At 43.8% G+C, this 21,903-nt stretch overlaps 1 protein-coding gene across 3 annotated transcripts in view; it reads right to left on the reverse strand.

Annotated features, from left to right (window-relative positions):
• Nucleotides 1-18,234: 18,234 nt before the first annotated feature.
• CD276 (CD276 molecule) overlaps nucleotides 18,235-21,903 on the reverse strand; it is a 204,359-nt gene continuing 200,690 nt past the window's right edge. For all 3 annotated transcript variants that reach the window (XM_069222228.1, XM_069222229.1, XM_069222230.1), the window contains one exon: nucleotides 18,235-20,988. In XM_069222228.1, the coding sequence (XP_069078329.1) occupies nucleotides 20,966-20,988 (23 nt within the window). In that variant the 3' untranslated portion in view covers nucleotides 18,235-20,965. The remainder of the gene's footprint in view (nucleotides 20,989-21,903) is intronic.

Consider the following 21,903-nt stretch of genomic DNA (forward strand, 5'->3'; position numbering starts at 1 on the left):
TGTTATTCATTGTGCGCTACCATTTCATGGCATTCACATGGTGGCCTTCGAATCGGCAAGACGCGCGGTTCATTCCTTGTGCTTAATTCATGAATATTCAGTGTGCGCTACCATTTCATGGCATTCGCAAGGTAGCATTCGAATCGGCAAAACGTGCGATTCATTTCTTGTGCTTAATTCATGATATTCATTGTGTGTTACCATTTCCTGGCATTTGTGTGGTGACATTCGAAACGGCAAGACGCGCAATTCATTTCTTGTGCTTAACTCATGATGTTCATTGTGCGCTTCCATTACCTGGCATTTACTTGGTGGCCTTCGAATCGGCAAGACGCGCAATTCAGTTCTTGTGCCTAACTCATGTTGTTCATTGTGCACAACCATTTCATGGCACATTCTGCAATGGAAATCTGCAATGTGCGCAATTCATGTTCCTGCATTCTAAGAAACGAAAGTGCTAGTATTCTAGATGTTGTATTGTATGTGCATAATAAGTCCCTTAAGAACAATTCCTATGGTGTTATAGAATTCATTCAAATTATTTCATTTTCCTTATGCAAAAGACTATGCTTGAATTTGAATTTGAAAATGTAATTCTAGAAGGTTCAGATGTTTCTAATCCATATGTAACATTTCATTGAGAAGTTCATTGAAAAGTTGTATTAATCCTTCTTGATTCCTTCACAGGTAACCAGACATCTTGAGGCCTAGTTATTTAGTCCATGCTTAAGTTATCCATGTTCCAGTATGACAATGCTTAGAATCATAGTCTAGTAATGATTAATATGATATAATCTTGATATTGTGTGTTTTAACCTTTTGCTTCCTACAGGTCTCCTTCCCAGCTGTTCCCTACCTAATCCCCTTTTCCCCACTTGGACTCTCTTAGACTCTGTGACATTCTAATCAGAGTATTGGAGCTGTCTTGTGGTGGAGGTGTTGGGAACGTGTGCAGACCCGAGGATCTGGTGACTCTGACAGTTTTTGAAAAAGCAGCCTTGATGCTGAATCCACTGAGACTAAGTTCCACTATAGAGCTTGCATGAACCACCTTGCATTGTTGACTAGGATGCACAAGGCTACGAAGCCAAGAAGCCTAAGAGCCCAACTCACCTGGATCCAGGAGCGAGTCTGAAATCTTTCATTTTTCAGATGCGATGAATTGCCAACCTAAAAGGAAGTGCCAGATCCTGCCTCCCACTGGGAGGGCATATGTACTAAGGAAAAACAAAGAGTTTGTTGGCTATTGTAGCAAGGCAGGATGGGTTAGGTTTGCATCTGTGGTCCACAAAAGACTAGGCTGTCTGTTGTATAACTGGTTGGGAAGACTATCTATATTTATATTCTACCATCTGGAGTAGCCCCTAACAACCTGAAACAGGTGTGGAAATTGGTTGGCAGCAGCCAACAACCCCAAGGAACATGCCGTACCACTACTGTCCTTAATACATTCCAAGGCACAGTCTGCCTTGTCACCGAAGAGGCAAGATGCATCAAAGGGCATGTCCGTCAGCGAAATCTGCACATTGCTGTAGAACCCAGTGGGCCTCATCCAGGCATATCAACAAAGGACCACACTGATGCCAACCGCCCTGCAAAGGCAATACCTTGGCTCAAAACCTGCTAGGAAAAAATATTTGCCACCACCTTGCCCATCTTGTATCATCGAGGCCAGTGAGGCCTTAAAATCTTCCTGAATTGCCAGAAATATCTTGTTGCCATGTCCAAACAGAGTGTATCAGCCCACCAGGTAAGTACTTCTTTTTTTTAAGTGCCATTGGGGGCCCTGAAATGGGCCCTCCTACATGGCACTGGGAGCAATGGCCATGCCCAGTGGATCGTGGTCCCCTGTGCTGGTCATTGGGGTGGTGGGTATGACTCCGGTCTTTCTTAAGACAGGAGTCATGTGGTATGGATGGTTTTGCATCAGAAAATGATGCTAGGCTGGTTAGAGTATTTTTTTTTTACTCTAACCCGCCTAATGTCATTTTTTGGTGCAAAACCCCCTTTTCCCATACCACCACCCCCACTCGGCTAACGTAATTTTTATTTTTTACGCTAGCCTACCCTTTGTGCCAGCTTGCACCATTCCATAAATATGGTGCCCGGCTGGCGCTAAAGAATGGTGCAAGCCAGTGCAAAACCTTTTGATGCAAAACTGCGTTAGTGCAGTTTTGCACCAAAAAGTTTAAATATGCCCCTATGTTTGTTAAAGGCGTCAATCCTTTTAGATTCTCTGTCAAGACAAATGGTGGGAAATGAATCGGGATTCCCTTTACTGGTCAATGTCTGCAAAGTTAGGCTGTCTGGAGTGGGGTGCTTGGTGAGAAAATCTGGATCACAAGGTTCTGGTCTATCACATCTGGCCACCTGCCTGTTTACAGGCAGGCAAGAACATGGTTTCAGCAGATAGCCATGAGTAGGTGCTCAGATGTTTCTGGCCCTGGGTGTAGAATTTCTGTTAAAATGTTTTAGTCTTAGCAGAGAGTAGATGTAACTCTACCACCTTGACTGCCTTCCGAAGCACCACTGCCAGTAAAGCACTATGTTCCATTTGGCGAGTCAAACTATGTCTCAGGATAGGTGTGAAGCTCACTGGTGTTCTGTAAATCAAGGTATAAGGCATCATCAGAGGAATGGGTGAAAAGAAGGCAACCCCCTCACCATCCCTAATAACATCCTGGGGTGAACCTGCACAGGGTCACAAGTAAGGAACAAAGAGATAATTGGGCCTCTTCTAATAGGTGAAATTAGGTAGAGTCACTTTTGTACTTTGGTAGTGCAAGATCGGTCAAGCCTGGGCAGGCACCAGTCAGGTCTGACATGATTATCGGCACTAGGTCATCAGTCAGCACCGTTGACATGGCATGTCAGGGTGTCAGTAACCAGAGTGAACCAATATAAGAAGTTTGTACCGGAGATGGTATGGGCCATGTAGTGGGCCTTATAAAGGTAGACAGCACCAGGTGGGACCTGCTAGCGGTAACCCACCTGGAAGCCATTACAGTGCTGTGGAGCACAAAGGCGCACCAGAGAAAGAAGAAAGTGTATTGAATATTGCAACATGACAAGGCTTTGATCTGATGCAGCATCATCTGTGGCCTGGGGTACTCTGAGCAGGTTGGGACCAGCTGAGAAATCAACTGAATGGCCTGAAACCTCAATGGAGTGCTAATGACCCCCTGGCTCTTTCGTCTTGGAGTCTGAGTGGCAGGATGGGATCAAGTTTTCCTCTGCCTTTTTATGCTTATGTTTGGACTTATGTGAAGACTTTAGTGGGAGGTAAAAATGGAGTGACCCCGTGACCAAGTACAGGCCTGTGACTTAGAGTGGGACCCCTCTGAAGGTTGTAACCTTGTGCTCAGCAACATACAGCTTTCACTCCTGGTCTCAAATTGCCTTTGGGTGTATAAGGGTGCACTTACCACATGACTAAGTTGTGTCCTGAGCCCAGGCACCATAGACGCACACTTGTACTGATTTGTGTCTGACATCTTCTTCATGCAGTGCGGAATGACTGGAATCCTGTTGTTTCCAGTGGGTAAATCATTCCCTAGCACACTGTGAGAAGTTGGAAGTCCACAGAAATCCCAGCAAATTCAGAAGCAGAGCTCCAAATCCGTATTGCAAGGCATGGAAAGAGAACTAATGTCAATGAATAGTGGTGGCACTTCTATGTGGCTCTGCTCCATCACTTCCAGGGAGGTTTAGTGCCACCATGTAGCTGCACAATGACACCTATTAGCACACCGGAGCACTGGTACAAAAACATGTGGATAAATTCTGGTGCCTGGAGGATATTCTAGAGTGATAAATCTGTGGTTAGAAGTATCCATCAGAAACAACCTTCTGCCCAAATCACATCAGTAAGACTTAAAATCAGTTGAGATCATTTTTTTAACACAACATTTTATTGGTTTTACCTCATACGCATTAAGCATACTCATATCTGTAAGCACAGAAATTGTTGTCAATTTTAGGTTTAAATCTGTTTTATAGGATTTTCAGCTATAGTTCCATACAACAATCTTCCCACCTACATCCAAAGGCCAGTGGGGAATAACAAACTATGAGGGAGAGGTAAAGAACAAAACGAGGAAGGGGGTGGTAAAAGGACAGCTCATTATGGGGCATAGTTAAGTTTTTTTATGTTAAGGTGGCGCTAAAGTGGCTTTTCTGCCTTGCCATTCTGGCGTTAGGAGGCCCGCAAAAATGGTGCAGTGAAATTTAAAATATTTCACTGCGCTATTTTTGCCATCAGTTTTAATGCCTGCTCAGAGCAGGCATTAAAAGGACTCTCCCATAGTAACCTATGGGTCTCCTTGCATTTTGCTGCATCAGCATCAAAATTGATGGTAGTGTAGCAAAGTGCCACCATAGTGTCAAAAATGTTGACGCTATTTTGCTAACGACCGCCATAGTGCCCTGTATTATAAATACAGTGCAAACATGGGCCTATGTGTAAATAAGTGAAATGGGTAGTACAGACAACTCATGCAAGATTTTAGAAGCCCCCACCTCGCCGGTCAATGAGTGTCATATTCAACCCTGGTAAGTCAGAGGACTCGCAGGTAGGCCAGGCATGTTAACTCCTTGAATTCACCAGACAGGAAACGTATGCAGAGCCCCCAAGTTTTATCAAAGTGCGGTAGTGTGCTGGGCTGCAACCGCTGTCAACTTCTCCGTCCTCAGGATGTGGAGCCAGTCAAGGCGCGATGGCACCTGATCTGAGCCCCAACAGGACTTGTTTAGCCGCACGAAGGGCTAGTGTAAAGCCGGTCCCTTTGCTGACTTTAAGGGATACATGAGTGGGTTTGGAAGGCCCTAAATAATGTAACTGGGGGAACCTAGGTATAACACCGTCATAGGTCTCATTAAGAGCAGCTAAGACGTCCGCCAAGAATGCTTGTATTTTGGGACATTGCCAGAGAAGGTGGGTAAGTGTGCCAAGCTGTTCACAATGCCTCCAACAAGTCGCGTGACTGCTCTGCTTCCACGCAGCTACCCTTGCAGGCATGTACTATCAATAGTGAACAATCAATTGTTGTCAATGTCATGTTATTTAATACCATTCCTCCCAATTGCTCTGCGAATACCTGAAAAAAGCTCTGTAACCTCAAGATAGTCCTGGGGGGTCTCATGATAGGATCGCAAAATAGAATGAATGTACATGCAGCTAGATGAAGATAAATTACCTATGGTGCTATAAAAGAAGATTTTTTTGGTGAGGGTACCAATGGCCTAGTTCTTCATGTCAGATGGCCATTACCTATTATAAAGAAAAGAAACTCAGGAGGTGAAAAATATTTGTACTTTTTTTTTTTTTTAATTTAGACCATACTTTATAGTTTCAAATGTTCAACTTTCACTTCACCATGCTAAAAAAGATTTTGTACAGCACACCAGGTAGAGCTAGCACAAATGGCATTGATGCCTCAATAGGACTTATTGGTCATATTGACCTACAAGAAAAATCTGTAACCAGACTTTAACAAGTCCTGAATCTAGCAGCAAAGTTGAGCTTCAAGCTAAAAAAAAAATACTATACAATACCTGCTCTCTAAATTGACGATTCTGTGTACCATGCAAAAAGTGTACTTGTAAAAAGGTACTAAGGACATTCATAAAATTGCCCCTCAGAGCCTTCAAGAACTCCCTCTAACACCCTGATTCAAACTCCAGAAACATATCGGCAGAACTTTTAAACTTCAAGGGAAAAAACTATGGAATGCCTTTGACCGGTCCTCGGGGGGCTTAATCATACCTCCAACACTTCAAGAAATCCTAAAACCAAATATAATTCATCAGCATTTAATTAATAATGCAACCTGAAAAAATAGAACGTGCAGGCAGACATCCATGGTAAAAAAAAATCAGTTTATTTCACCTGATCAGCCAAACCAAATTCAGGGGCAATCTCTGATTGCTTCACAATACCTGGAAGGAGAAGATAACTCTCTTTCCATCAGCCATTGACCAACAGTCACTTGCCATGGCATGCCACTGGATACTGAAAAGGAGTTCAAAGGAAGAGGATTCCCTTCCACTGGAGTCTATATACATTACGGCCTGGAAACAATTCTCACCACCTTGCTCATCTACAACTACCTCTTTCCCTAATTCAACACAGGCAGCTCGGCTTCTATCATCTGTATCCCTTGCCCACGTGCTATTATTCATGCTGCACATCGAACAATTAAGGAACAAAATAGCATGGACTCAGGTGGCTACAAGAATTACAAGTGAAGCACTTCTTCAGTTGGACTTTGGTAGGTCCACTGTTGTTGTTCAGGTGTATGTTTTTGGGGTGATTTTTGAAATATGTTTGCAGGAGCTGCAGGGCTTAAGACACACCTAGTTGCACATCTGTACCCTCAAAGAGGCATTAGTCAGAGAACTGACCTGTCATATCCAACTAGATATAGTGTGTAACCATGCCTGTCTCTTCTGCCCCAGAGATGTGTAAACAACTTAATGTAAAACCTTTGATTCAAACTTCAGGCTACAGATTATAAGGAATCAAGTCAATTTGACCATTGGATATGATTGGCCCTAGTTCCCCATGTTAATTGATTTTGTAACACCAAACGCTTAAATTATATACATATGCTTTAGTCCAGTGTAATTTCCAGTGGCTGAGAAAAACTTAGGCATTCCACCTACCACTTATTGTGCTGGCTAAGTGAAACTCCAGAAGTGGAAAACATATCCCAAGACGTGGATCCTAAACTCGATGTACAGTTCCTCTCTGATGAAGCCCAACAAGACTGAATCCCCAGAAGGCACCTGGCTTGGCGTTTTGTTCTGGATAATCTTTTGTGGCAGGGAGCCAAGACTAACTAACGTACGATACAGATTGTAGGAAATTACCCTCTTTCTTGGCATGGTTACCCCCATGTTCTGCCTGCTGTCAGGACTGTGTTCACTGGGATCCTGTTAACCAGGAATCCAGTGATTATGCTCTCTCTCTTTTAACTTGGTAACATACTTACTTTCACCCCACTTTTGGCACACTGGTGCCCCCATGTAAGTCCCTAGTATATGGTACCCAGGGCTTTGGGGTACCATGGGATCCCCATGGCCTGCAGCATGTTTTATGCCACCCATGGGGAGCCCATGCAAAGTGTTCTGCAGGCCTGCCATTGCAGCCTGGTGTGAAAGGGTGTATGCACCCTTTTTCACTACAGCTCACTGCACCAGGTCACTGTAAGTCACCCCTGTGGCAGGACCTCTTAGCTCAGAGGGCAAGGTGCAAGTACCTGTGGGTTAGGGCACTCCTGCACTAGCAGAGGTGCCCCCATGAACTCCAGTGCCATTTTCATGGACTTTGTGAGTGCTGGGACGCCATTTTATGCATGTACTGGACATAGGTCACTACCTACGTCCAGCTACATAATGGTAACTCTGAACCTAGGCATGTTTGGTATCAAACATGTCGGAATCATAACCGAATACTGTTGCCAGTAATGAAAGTATGACTATGCACTCCGAGGGCTCTTTAGAGCTGCTGCCACCCCTCACAGGTTTCTGCCATTCTGCTGCTTGAACAGCTCAAACCCAGGAAGAAAGAGGGGTAGCACCCTCTACCTTTGGAAATAGGTGTTACATTGTTTGGGAGGTGTAGCCTCCCCAAGCCACAGGTATGCTTTGCAGGGAATACTTGGTACACTCTGTGCATAAACCAGTCTACACATAGTTCAGGGACCGTCAGTCCCTGCTCTGGCACCAAACTGGACAATGGAAAGGGGAGTGACCACTCCCCTGTGCATCACCACCCCAGGGGTGGTGCCCAGAGATCCTCCAGAGGGTCCCTGGGTTCTGCCATCTTAAATCAAAGGTTGGCAGGGACCTCTGGGAGCATCTCTGTGGTCAGGCAGGTGACATCAGAGCCCCCTCCTGATAGGTGGTCACCTGGCTAGGTGACCAATCTCTTTTTCAGGGCTATTTAGGGTCTCTCTCTTGGGTGGGTCCTCAGATTCGGCTCGCAAGATTCCAGCAGGACTCCTCTACAACCTGTACTTCGACTTCTAGCCACTGGAACCGCAACTGTACCCTCCAGGAATCGACAATCTGCATCCACGACAAAGACTCTGCTTGCGACATTGTTTTCACGGCTCCTTCCAGCTTCTGCAACATTTCCCTGGCTGTGCTTCCTCTGAGGGCAGCAGTTCGTCAGTCTGCACGAGAAGGGAGAAGGAATATCCCTTAGAGTAGAGGAGTCACTCCCCTGCATCCGCAGGCACCAACTGCAATGACGACTGGCTGCATAGATCTCCTTTCATCCTGAGCTGCAAGGATCCTGCATCACGGGTGGTGGTCTGGAGTAGTCCTCTTGGTCCTCTCTGCCAGCTGTCCAACTTTGGGGGAGGTAAACCCTTGCCTTCCCATGCAGGACAGTACCCCTGTGCATTGCATCTCTTGCAGCTGCCAAAGCTTGTTTGCATCTCCTCCAAGGGATCTTCAGACTTCATGGTGCCCCAGCCCCTAGCACTCCTTCCTGTGACGCACAGCCCTCAGTGTGTTTCTCCTGCAGCGTTGGACCCTTCTCCAGTAGTGCTGCATGGGCTCCTCTGTGACTCCAGTGGGTCTCCCGTGAGGGCTGCCTCTTCTTCTTCAGACTCACTGCCTTGCTGAGGATACCCCAAGGACTCCTCCCATGGGTTGAGTTCTCCTGGACCTTGCTGGTCCCAGTCAGCTCCACTTTTGCTCCACCGCGACTTCTGCCTTTGCCAAGTCTGGTTATTGGCTTTTCCAAGCCACTGAACGACTGCAATCTTCCATCCGGCGTGGGACATCGAATGCATCCTCCATGAACTCTTCACCTGCTCCAGGGCTGCAACCCTGACCGTCTTCGTCCTACCATCGACCAACACCTGCTTCCATAGTTGGGTGGGTAGTAGCTACTACTCCTCCTGGACTCTTCTGTGAATTCTGGACTTGGTCCTCTTCTTCCAAGGATTCCTCTTCAGGAATCCACCGCTGGTTTCTTGCAGTCGTCTAGATGTTGCATTTTCTTCTTTTCCTTCCTTATGGGTGGTTTGGGGAAAATCTAATAATATACTCCTTTTCTCCTGGTCGCTAGGGGGCACTGTGATACTTACCTTTGGGTTTTCCTAGTATCCTCAGCTTCTCTCTACACATTCCACTTACCTGGGGGGGGTCCTGTGTTCGCTTTCCATTTTTAGGTCGAGCGTTAGCGTTCGGCCTGCTGTATACTAAAGTATACAATAGAGTGAGTTTCAGCGTTCTGATTTGTTAGTTGCAGTGTCCTTCAAAAATCCTTGCTTGTTAGTGGTCAGTTCTGCCTCTTTGTCCTGCCTTTTTTCACTTTGGGAGCAGCACAAAGTACTGTGTAATTACGCTATGTCCTGTTTATCTCTTCTGTATGGGACTTTTTTTGGGCATTTGCCTGTTTTGCCTCAACAGTGTGGGTGCTTGTTCAGCCCCTCCTCCCCACCAGCTCCCTCTGTAAACATAAACCAACAGCAGAGGGGGACTTTTCAGATATTCCATCCATCATATTTACTTCTGTACAAATATATCTTTTATAGAGTTGCAGCTCGGCCCACCGTATTGTTATTTTTGTTTGCATCATAATTATAAATTCATTTGTGAACTGAAAATCCTATTCTGATTCAAGGTGATAGCGCTGACAGACCACTGAGTTTTAATGTGTTATTCAAAGTGAGAGTTGATATCGACTGATAGCTTTCGCTACAATTTAGAGTCAAAGCACTTAAAAGGAGTCATTTGGTCATACAATTGGTTGTGTATGTGTTGATGACCTTGGGACATGAACTATCAACATCGGTACCTCCTATTGACACTGCCTGTTCATCATTTGACTGCCCCAGAATCTTTAGACAAAAACTCACCCTATTGCCGCCATGGGTGGGGAAAGACAGAAAATGGATCCAGAATCGCAAAATCACTCTGATAGAAGACATAGAATGAGGATGACATCATGGACAAACACTGCATAATAGTACATAGGAGTAAAAACTAGTGCAGTGTTGCCAATTGCATTTCTAAATATACAAAAGCAAAAAGAACATATGATGGATGGAATGCGGAACAAATTAAACATTCACCCCCAGTCACAGATCTGGTTTTAATCCATTGTTTTTTGCTCACTATGCCACCCCAGTTTTGAGCCAGCCATATGCAAATCAGTCTTGACCCTGCTCCCCATGGGAACAGTCCAGCCCAGCTATCACTTATTTTTGCATTTGTTGACCTAAGTGGGACGAATATGCCCAGAAGTGGGTCTGGTGCTCCCCATGCCACTGGAGTCAAGCTTCCCTGACTGATATGGGGTGATACCCAGAAAACGGTCCCAGAATGCTTATTTCTAGTCCAGGGAGGACCTGGCCTGGCAGTTCGGGCTGAGCTGTTCTCACAGGGAGTAGGATCAAGACTGATTTGCATACGGCTGGGTCCAAACAGGAATGGCAAATGGCATGGGTAGCAAAGAAACAATGGAACTGGGCCTAGATCTCTGTACTTGAAGGGGGAGGGGTTAATGTTTGACAGTGGTCAGCATTCCATCCATCACTTGTTATTTTTGCATATATAACTATACAGCCACACAGTACATGATTTAATAATAGCACCAACATTGTCAACAATTATTAATTCAAGCCATGTTTCATCAGTTTCTCCAGTCTCTTCTGATGCAGGATATTTGGACTATTTAGGTGGCAGTCTGCTATCAGATTATATTATTGTAGCTTTTCTTAAAGTTGAATTATATTCTTGAGTAAGTTTCCATATATTTCTCACCCTTGCATTTGGTTTCTGTTGTTCCTTTGAACTAATCAGTCCTACGTTTCTCAGGTTTTTTTGTTTTTAATTAATTTTCCTTTTGTGGTTTTTGAGATACTTTTATTCTCAAATGTTAACCATCCATGGCTGAGACTTATTATTGACTTTTGGCTGTCTTGTTGTCTTACATTTTGCTGTCATTAGGCAGGGGATGGCTGCTTACTTTTTGAGGTCTTGTTAAAGACCTTTTGTCCACAATACAACATAGACAGAGTGGGCCTCGGGTCAGTCCATTGCCAATAATTGGATTGCTTTCTTGTCTATTTCAGTTCACTGCTGCTTATTCAGTTACTTACTTCCCCATTCTTCTGTTTCACCTGCCTGTCAGGCATTTCTTCTTTAGCTAGTTTCTGACTGGATGACTTGTATCCTTCCACTGCCAACACAATGGGGTATTATTTTTTATTTCACCACTGCATGAACCTGAATCGATTTAATTTATTCTTTTTTAACTTTTGTATGCACTCAGCAGATGCACGTGTTACTAGAGCTGACCACTTTTAAATAGACCCAGCAGTTGCACACTGCTTCTGGGACTTCCGCTTCACTTTTTGCTTGCCATCCTATTGCATACTTTCTTTTCTTAATTTACATTCCAAAATGGCCACCTGCAGTAAATTAAGTAAAATGTGTTTGTTTTTTTAAAATCCCATGCATGTGCCTACACTGGTGGCCTTTTGGAATAACTTTTGTAAAAAGAAAAAAATAGTTCCCAGACGGTCAGTCGTGTGTACATGCGTGATCATGCGCAGCAGCCATTTTGGAATGTGTTTTTGAAAGTACAACAAAAATCATTCAAGGGTGGCCGCAGGTGCATGTGCACAAACAGACGGACGGCCATCTTTAAATTCTTCTGGCCATAAACTAGGCCATAATAAGGAAGCCTCGTGGTAAAGCCATTCGCTCTGAATTTAAAAGACAAGTGCTATTGACTAAGCCAGTGCTTTTTGTGGCCATCTCTTGCAGTGCCCTTTGGTTGGCAGTAGATACACAGAACATGCTGGGGGTTGGGGCGTAATGAGGGGCGGGTGTGTGTAGTTGGCTTCTGTATGTCCCAGCAATGGATTTTGGTATGGGGTGACCTAGACATTTGCGCACAAATCTATGTAGCATGAGAGAAGAGGTGCGGTGGTAAGAGAAAAGACTCCAATCATCACTTCAAGTTTCTAGCCAGAAAGACACCTGCTGTAAAAAGTCTTATTCTTCCCCTAAATTACGTAGGCTGTATTTTTCCCACCGGTTACAATGGGTTGTTCTTTTGACCTAGACCCTCTTTTTCACCTTTAATACTGGTTACCTTTTCTTTAGACACATACTCATTGAAGTGTATGATAGCAACTGGGCAGGAAGGGCTTATTCTCGGAATGGGCTGTTGGATGAGATCCATTCTATAGTGACCCGTAGATTGCTTCTTCTGTGAAATGTAACTTGTAAACCACTCAGACCCCATTTTATTAAATGCACAGACCCCTAGGGGTGGAAGAAGGTAGGTCTACCAAGGATGAGGAAAATAGCAAAATAGGTGCTGAAAAAAAGGCTTCTGGGAAGAGTAAGCAAGTTATTGGCAGTGATTACATTTCAGTGAAGCTTAGGTCTATGCTGAAGTTTCGCCCCTGCTGATGGGTATTCAGTCTCAGCAAGAAGGCACACTGGACTACAGTTAGAAAAGCTGTGGAGGCTGATGAAGCAGAAAATGAAGGTTTTGATTTATTAACGCATAAACGTAGTGCTGAAATAATCATGTGTGACATTAACCGAATTAATAAAGATTGTACGGGGACAAAACGTGCCCTCAGAGTAGTTTGCCATCATTTATATGCGTGCTTTATATAACGTGGTGTATTAGAATTGCACTAATCCGACATAATCATAAACGTGTGCTACGATTTGCTTATTTGGAATGCCTTAGCTCAGCATTACTTTAGCGGAGGCTTCGGCCTAGTTGCCTGGTCTCACGGTTTAGATGTTCGTATTTTTTTCCACTGTGCTATTAAACGTGTATTTCTGCTTGAAGCTGTATTTTTCCACAGAAACTGTTCACATGCTTATCTTAAAGTTAGTGCCAGCCTGGCATATTTTCTCCTTAATTCAAGGTCGACTTGCAGGTGCGGACAATGGAGGCTCTGAGAGTAAGCTAATCGAGAAACAATGTTGCAAATTACGTACCCATCTCCAAGGATAATGTATGCTTAAGTAAAAGCTTGAGAACTGTCGTTTTTGATTGGTCAATTTGAAGCTAACCTATGAACCCACCAATGGAGACCCTACTGGACTTGAACTGTTGTCTATAAAACCCAGGTGCACGAGAGGAAAGCTCTCTCTATCTTCGGACATCCCGCCATTTTGACTTCGTAGCTACTATGGCCCATTTTGCTGCGACGCCATTTTGAGAGACTCTGATGCTTTCTCTAATCGAGAGAAAGAGACCTTAATGATTCTTGCCCTAGAGACTTTAACTTTGATTTGCCCCTTTGCATGAAGTAGTAATCTTATCTTGCCGCCGTGAGGCAATTGCCCCGTTCACCTTTGCCCCGTTTGTCCCGGCCCTATGCTGATCGAGAAACGATACCTGTGAGACGAAGAATTCATTGATTGCTGATCGGAATTGGTAATTATGAAAGGAAATTGTAAAATTGCATTGTGTTTCTTTTAGGTAACCAACTGCTGATTTTGATAAGGACCCTAGCTAGGAGTTTTCTAAATTGATGTTGCCAAATTGTTTTTGCATGAAGTCCCACATGCTGATGCCAATTTGAGGTTAGATGAGGATTCCATAGGCCGCACGATGCAATTTGAGGTCTTGTTATGCTGACTAAATGTATGCAATTAGCCCATTACAGATTATCGTATTAGTGCTTTGCATTGCCACTATCGAATGCCTTGTGATTCAAATGCTACATAGATTACACTTGTTCCGACGATATGGACAGTATTAATGTTCATTTATGTTTATCATTTGGTGTTGAGACACATCTATATCGTGCTAGCTTTGTTAATATAGGGAAATAAATTCACTAACTTTGCAATAAACTGGTGTGGTTATTCCTGGCTGAAAGGTCAGGGTTCGCCGAAATGTATTCTGGATTAATTGTTAAGTGTTATGTTGTTCAAGGTGTTGCTTATGTTCGTTATTGATCATCGATTTGATGTGATTGATCGATTAAGAGTACAGAGAGTTCCCACTTAGTCAAAAGATTCATCGACCTAAAGAGCGTCCGAACGCAGGTAAATTGTTGCCACGTTTCCGCTCTATCAAGGCCATAGACAGCTGTGCTGCCTTACATCTGAGTGAGGTTGAGATATCACCAGGAAGTAGTCACTGTTTTAACGAGTACCATTGAAGCTTCAGATTGTGCAGGAATGGTCAGTCATAAAAACCTCAAAATGCTGACTTTTGGGATAAGGCTGATAAGGTATCCTTATTTTTGTCCTCAAAGACACGTTTGAAGTCTAAACATACTTGTTTAAGGGTGACGACCTCTCAGGCACCATGTTGTTGCCTACATAGGCAAGGTGTGAAAGCAGCTGCCAAAGGAGCTCGAACATGAACTAAAGGCTGCGTGCCGCCACCAACCCCCTCATAAGTTTGCCCAGACTCGAACAACCCCAAAGTGATCTTTCTAGGGAAGAAAAATGGAGCATCGAAGGAAAACAGTAAACAAATCTGTGAAGAGTTGTGAAGACACACCCCCAAGACGTTTTGGGTCCACTTGGAATGATGATCTGAACATCAGAGAGGCCTTTGGCAGCAGGGATTCAGGAGTGGTGTGGTCATAAAACTGGATTCTTTCATACTTTGGCAGCATAAGCAGAGATGCAGAAGTGTCTTGTTGAAGTTCTCCCATATTCTAATGTGGGTGGTCATCACATGAACTGCCTAACGGCACCAGGTCCTTGGACCATGGAGTCGAAACAGAGGAATTTTGTTATTATTGACTGGCAGATTATAACTTGCACGGAATATGTCCCAGGCATGTCAAATACTGTGATATTCAAGACACTTAAGTTTTGGACTACTGGATACTAGACAGAAGGGTGTTTGTAGGACTACAGTATTGCCAAGGAGCCTTTTAGGTGGAAACTTTACCCTTCATCTCAGTGCTCCGCTCCTTTGGGTTTTCAGCTAGAACCCAGATTCTGAAATAACACTAGTGCTTTTTCCCAGCAATAGGGACATGCCGTCCTAATGCTTATCCTCCCTTTTTGGTTAAACTGTCTGTTATTAAAGGTGTGGCAGTCGGTGGCTTTTAAGGTGGGAGTGACCCTCTTTGAGGCTAAAAGGTTTGTTTTCTGAGGGTTCTAGAAATGTCCTGCAATTTTTTCAGTCTTTTCCTGTGATATCGGGAGCTCTTGTGAGGAATTGTTGGCATCATACACGAACTGGTCATATCAGGCTTTCTCACCATATATCGAATTTTAGGCATTCCATAGTATTGCCTGCTTATTTAGCAGAGGGTTCAAAACTGTTCAGGCAATCCTGGACATAAGGGAATGTTGGTGGAGATGTAGTGCTTGCCATGTATTGTTTCACTAGTATGTGTGTAGAACAGCGTTCACGTCCTATTTTGTTCCCTTTCATAAAAGTTCTTCATGCCCTTTCCTTTATGCTTACGGAAAGTAGTGAAGGCAGAACAGTGAATGTCTAGTGATCTACTGTCAGGAAGTCACAAGCTAACAGATTGCTTCCTGGCAGGTATGTAGATAGAACTCTATAGCTTTTCAAGAACATAAAAGCACAAGGTTCATTCCAGGTAATATTTCCTATGTGAGGTGGAGTTGGTATTGAATTGTTTGGATAGATAACTTTGCAGTTCTACCATCCTTTTGAAACTATTGTCCTTCAAGTTAATGATGCTGTTATGTCTATTTTTTTAATATACTGCTTCCAGAGGTAAGATCCCTACACATAGATTGCAGGTTGTTCTCTTCTGAGAATATTGGCTTCTACATCGCTAAAAGTAGAAAGAGTGTCTTTTTAAATGATCTGTTCTGCCCTCAAGGAAATTGAAAAGTTGTTAAATGTTGGAAAAAAGAGTTTAAGACCAGAGCTGCAGTTTTGTGGACGAACTCTGTGTTGTTGATTTCCATGAGGAACCTCTTTTCAGGGTATCCTGCAAACTTTCAGGTGCTGGGTTAAAGACCGTGTGACCCTGGAAGCCATTGACTCTTCCAGGTTTTTGGAACCCTCATTCAGGCACGCCAAAGCCTACCAGTCAGAGAGGGAAACCTACAAAACATTTTAAAGTTTGCTGCCTGGTGATTGGACAAGACGTTTTAAAGTTCTAAACAGCATTTGAACGTGTTCTGTCTGAGGTAGTGGCAAAGTGTTGAACTTTAACATGTGCTAGTTTGGGTTATCTTAAAACGTAGATCCTTGCTATTTCTTGCATATCAACAACTCAATTCACTATATGAAAAAAGTTAGGACTAAGTGTTGCCTGTACATCATCAGAAAGTGCCATGTAGAAGTTGAAAAAAATGGACGAAATTGATAAATTTGGCAAGTGATGCAGGTGATGTTTGTGGTATTATAGAAATAAGATACTATCTACATTTTGTGTGCATGATTATCCGGAAAAGGTTAAAGTTAATGCAACCAGGCAAGACAGGGAGATAGAATGATGAGGAGTATTTCTTAGCATATAGGCATTGATCAATGATGGACATTGGAAAATCAGGGCACAGATTCGACCTGGGTCTCTAAAACTTAGCTGATTTCCCTGATGGTCTATGGCTTAGGCAACAGAAGTCTGACTGAAGGCTGTTCACAGGGCTGTTTTTTTCCAGGTGGCAGGCAAGTATAGAACTAGCTACGGTTTCTTGGACCTTAAATTTGAAAGGAAGGCCTCAAATCAGACTACATATTGTCAGATTCATTGAGCAAACATTTTCTTTCATAATGATAATTGTTTTATTATGCTTCTGTGCAACTCCCCCCAAGATGATAGAGGCATGGATTAGCACGCTTATTGGAGCTGTGAGAGTGGTTATACCAAACTGGACCACTTTGCATTACAAACGTTAGTTAGTTGTCAAGAGACGTTCAGGGACTTTAGGGTCCTAGTGAATGCTGGTTCAGCAACCAACGTAAATTAATTTACGGCTGTCTGGTTGGAGCTCACCTCTAATCTGAAAGGACATAGATACACTTTCACTTTTCAGATACTGAAGTGGAGTGTCAACTATTTCACAGAAGGTTATACATAAGGTGACTGCAAAATCATTTTGAAGCGAGCAAGGAGCAGGATAATTTCAGGAAACTAGCCAGTTCGCAATATATCTTTAAAAAAATATTAGGAGTACTTTATTGTTCCTGAGGTGTTAACTGGGAGAATGCTCTTTTCGCTGTGTCCTTTGTAACTGCTGTAGCAGAACCATCACAAAGCTCAATATGATAGTAGGATACATTTTCTAGGCACTCTTCAGTGCTCTATCTAAACATTCTCTTGGTTATTTTCACAGGTATAACAACACTTTCTGTATGTTTGAGTATTTCCGATGGGAGGACTCGTGACGAAAGGTTTATCACTGAACTGCCTGAAGGAAGGCCTACGCATTGATGCCATATAGGTTCCTGAACCATGACAAGAGCCCCTTCCTAGCAAAGGTTTTGCCTTCATGCAGTGCTCATCAGGAAAACTCAATGTGATAAATGTATAGCAAGAACAAGAGAGGGGCTAGAAGCCTGAGCTGAAAGGTTTAAAAATCTTGGAGGTTTGAGATATTTACATGAAGGGCATGATCTTTTTTGTGTATACGGCTCATGCGCTTAACAATGTAGATTCTCTAAAACATTTTCACTATAGCAAGGCCCATACCATTGGACTAAAAGATTGTGGCAATATGATTCTCAGTCCTGTGTATGGCGCAGAAGACATTCCTGTAGCAGTAACGTGTGAGATTCCTAAAACAGTTAGATGTAATATTCCTATGACGGCAATGCTAGAATATCTTTTGGCAGTAAGGCATAAGTACACACTGCAACATTCTAACAAACATTCCTATGGCACTAACATGCAGTACTGCTGCATCCCTCCTAAATAAATCAATGAGTGGGATTTTTAAAGAGTGCAAATAACCGGGTGTCTTGGCACTGAAAATCTTGACTAGAAGCATTCCTTACTGGCACGGCCAACCACTAAAGGGGGTATGTGTACTGCCAGGATTTCAACAACTTACTAAAGTTTTTCTACGTTTTTCTAATATCAGATGGCATTTTGAAAATTGCATAAAATTGGTTCAGATATAAAAACAATAAAGTTGAGGCAGAACACTGTCGTCTTCGTAAGCAACCACTTGAGAGTCGAAGGTAACAACAGGGTCAACATGCTGGTTGCTGGTCACTTTTTGAAAAACTCACAATACCTCAAATGCCTTTAAACTAGTCAATGTTGATCAGACACAGTACAGTTTGTGAAAATGAAACATTTTATTTCAATGCTTTGTTTCATCGTCTCTAAAACATGTCGTAAGGCACCAAAATCCTGTAGCTTTTGAATAAGAAAGCAACCTAGTGTGTCCATGCCCCTGATCCTGTCTAGAATTAGACTTGCGCCGAGAACCAGAACGTTGCATGCTTCTCCAGATGATGGGTGTTCAGAAGGAAGTGCAGAGAGGTGGCATTCTGGAAACAGGATGCAATCCATGTGTAAAACCAGAGATTCTAAGGACTGGGGGGCATAAAACAGCAGTACAAAATGAAAAGTAAAACATTTTTTTTCCATTTGCCAGTTTTCTTTGACTTTTGATACCACTTTAATATCATGTTTCAATTTCAACAGATTCTGATTTTACTGAGAAATAAGTATGTCGCCTAGTCATGAATCTCCAGCACTGAAACCCTAACTCCTTAGAGTACAGCATCAAATGCTTTGGATCACTTCTATTTTGGATGTCTCTGCAAACGTCCCAGAGAGAGAGTAGTATCTGAACACTGCACAGCTTGAAGGGCTAAATCAAAAGAAGTTTAAGAACCACAGAACACTCTTTTATCCTGAAGCGAACGATTTCAAAATGCTAGATGTGTGAATGCTTGTGTTGAATCTCACATTCAAGTTCTGATTACCTAATAAATCAGATGCACAATGTCTACATTAAGGAGATTGGTGCAAGTCATTGGAAGCAGCACCTTTTATGAAGGTACTCGTAATCACTACTCAAACCTCAGTCAGAAAGGAGCAGTTCTAACCAAACAAAAATGCTGTAATGTTAGGGACAAGGGTCAGGGCAATTGTTTCATTTTATCTTGCTCTCTCTGTTCCACTGCTGCTTTATGGTATCTAGGATTCCTGAGATGACACATGTGAATGGCAGATCATCATCCAGATGAACCAATGCTATCCTTCTTCAATAGAAGCAAGACTGAAGCAGATTTCAGCCTCCAGAAGATTGGGAAAAAAGGTGAGAGGAATGTTAATCTTCCGTTAGATGCTAAAGGCTCTTCCAGCCTCCAGGACATGAGGCCTGACCAGCAGACTTCATTGTAGGAGTCTACTGAAGACAAGAGGAAGAGGTCTCTCTGACAGCAGTCACTAAAAAAATCTAGGAATAAAGCTGATTGGTTGTACAGAAGACGGCCTTATTTAGAGTCAGGAGAATGGCATGCTGTGTCAAAACATGGCAGATGTCCTGCCCGCCATATTACAGTATATTATGGCCTACGGCACTTGTAGTATGGCAGTTTGAGTATCTGTCGCATTTTGATAGAGTATCTTGTCCGCCAAAATCTAAATAAGGCCGTAACTCCCATCCATCCTCCAATGACAGTGATCATCTTTGTCTAAACTCCATTAGTAGGCAGAAAGAGGCCGGGCATGGAAGCACATGACAATAACATTTCCATGCTTGGTAACTGTCATTACAGGGAAATATGGGATGTGAAAGATTGCTGTTAATGCGGAGAACTCAATAATGGAAAGGAGAGGGGTGCGAAACAGCACCCCAATAATAGCCTTATTGTCTCTTTACAAATGGCTGACGGGAAATTGACGGGACAAACATGTATGGCAGAGCCCAGAATTTTCGGACAAATGCCACCTCGGTCTTTTATTAGTGTTTTCACAGAAAACACGTTTTGCATATTTCAAGTACACATGTAAATACCCTATACACTAATATCATGGGGTAGGAGGCACATTAAGGGAGTTGAAGGGTGGGATCCAGGAAGACTGAACTATGCCTCACGGCAGCTATTATTGAATACATAAACCCTGCACGGAAGCGTGCCATGATCGGAGGTAAAAAAAAATATTAAGGTTTACAAAAGTTTGACAAGTTACTCCATCAAGTGTTCTATTCAGCACGGCAATTTCCGCCAGAGCGGCGGCACTGATAGAAGCAGTAGAAAGTTTACTTAAAAAAGTCAAACAATTTAAAGTTAAAAATATCAGACTATTTACCCAGTGAATGCAAAAGACATCCCACCAGTAGGCTCACCAAGGAACCTCTCTTTAAATCAATAGCCATCTGCAAAGAACAATCCTAAGCACACGTGGCATGGTGTGTGTGGTTAACGTGCCCATCGCAGCTTAGCTTCCTTCACTTATTATAAAACCAACCAAACTGCTCAAGCTCTGCCACGTGGCCATTTGGAAGACTTATTTTTCTCTGCCAAGTTCGCTTGAAAGTCCGACAAGTGTACTCTCCAGTGGGAAGAGACTAGGTTGACAAGTTCCTGTCAAACTCAACACGGATGCCCATCGTACCTTTGAAGAACGTGGGAGGTAAAACTGTACAAGCAGCAGAAGGGGGCCTTTCAAGGAAATTAAAATGAAAGAAATGACTGCTGAGGTGAAGTGCCAGACAAACATGTTGCTGCAGAAGCCTACACAGGCAGCAAGCACGTCCTGCGAAAGAAAACACGCTGCAGTCTTTACTGAAGAAAGAAATGCGAAAAGACAGACGTCTGGCTCCTCCCTGTTTCCAGCCAGAGTATCTAAGTGAGACAGTCAGTTGGAAAAAGGCAGAGGAGCGGATGCGGTGGAGTCTGGCTCGGGAACACGGGTGGGCAGATGGCCTCTAGCAGTGTTTTCTGCAGTTTGTGTCCGCGTGGGCAGGGACGGCACGTGGGCCTGCGGAGACAGGCGAGAGGCGCCGACTGCCAGTTCTCTTCTCCCGGAGGCTCCCTTCCATCTGTGTCCAGTCACTCAATTTCCTGCGGGTGATCTGGGAAACCAGGGAGAGACAAAGCGTTAATACAAAGTAGTAATTACATAACGTTTGCTGAGGCAAGCAAACTAAAATACATGACTTCCTTTCCCAGGGACTTCCGCATTCGAATGCATGCCCCAAGCCAATGCTAACTGTCGCCACTCGGTCTCTTTCGGGTTCAGTCATATCTAGATCTGCTGTAAGTTTAACATTTCATTTCTGGGGTGGCTCCTGTATTCTGGCAGTCTTTACTATGTATGTTTTCAAGTGCCTGTACAATGCGAATAATATGCTTCAGAGATGGCGCCCGTCTTTACATCATCAAGTGTTTCCCATTTCCGGCCTTTTCACAGAGTAAACAAAGGCTCACAAACCCCCTGGATACAGTTGTTTCCTACCGCTGCCCTCATAGCCCCCGAGAGGAAGGGCACTGCTGGGGTACCGACGCCGGGAATAGCAGCTTCTACCCCTGGCAGCCGCTGACTGATGCCAAGGGCGGGTGGACCAAAACTAGACAGCTGAAGCCGAGTCCTGCCACACGGACTGCATCTCACACCTTGCCCTGCAACACATCTGTTTTTGTGGTGGCGCTGCTTAGGTCTGAGATACACCGGTAACCTACAGTGGTAGAACTTGAGACCCCCCCCGGACATGGAGCCCTCCGCACACCCCTTCGGACATGTGCATGAGCTCCAAGGCCTGTGTACTGTGCTGGGGGGGGGGGGGGGGGGGGAGGGGCTTAAAGCTAGGAGCTCCCCCACACTGCAGGGGCTGCGGGCGGGCCTTTGTTACGCCACGGTAACCTACTGCAGTTCCCCAAACTCCCAATTCAGTGATTTGGCGTCAGAAGACCACTGGTCTGTTTCTCACCATCCTTTGGTGGAGATCGGAGGCCACTAAAGGTGAACACGAGGCTGGTGATTGTATTCC

Source organism: Pleurodeles waltl, chromosome 3_1, assembly GCF_031143425.1.
Source record: "Pleurodeles waltl isolate 20211129_DDA chromosome 3_1, aPleWal1.hap1.20221129, whole genome shotgun sequence".
Classification (NCBI taxonomy): domain Eukaryota; kingdom Metazoa; phylum Chordata; class Amphibia; order Caudata; family Salamandridae; genus Pleurodeles; species Pleurodeles waltl.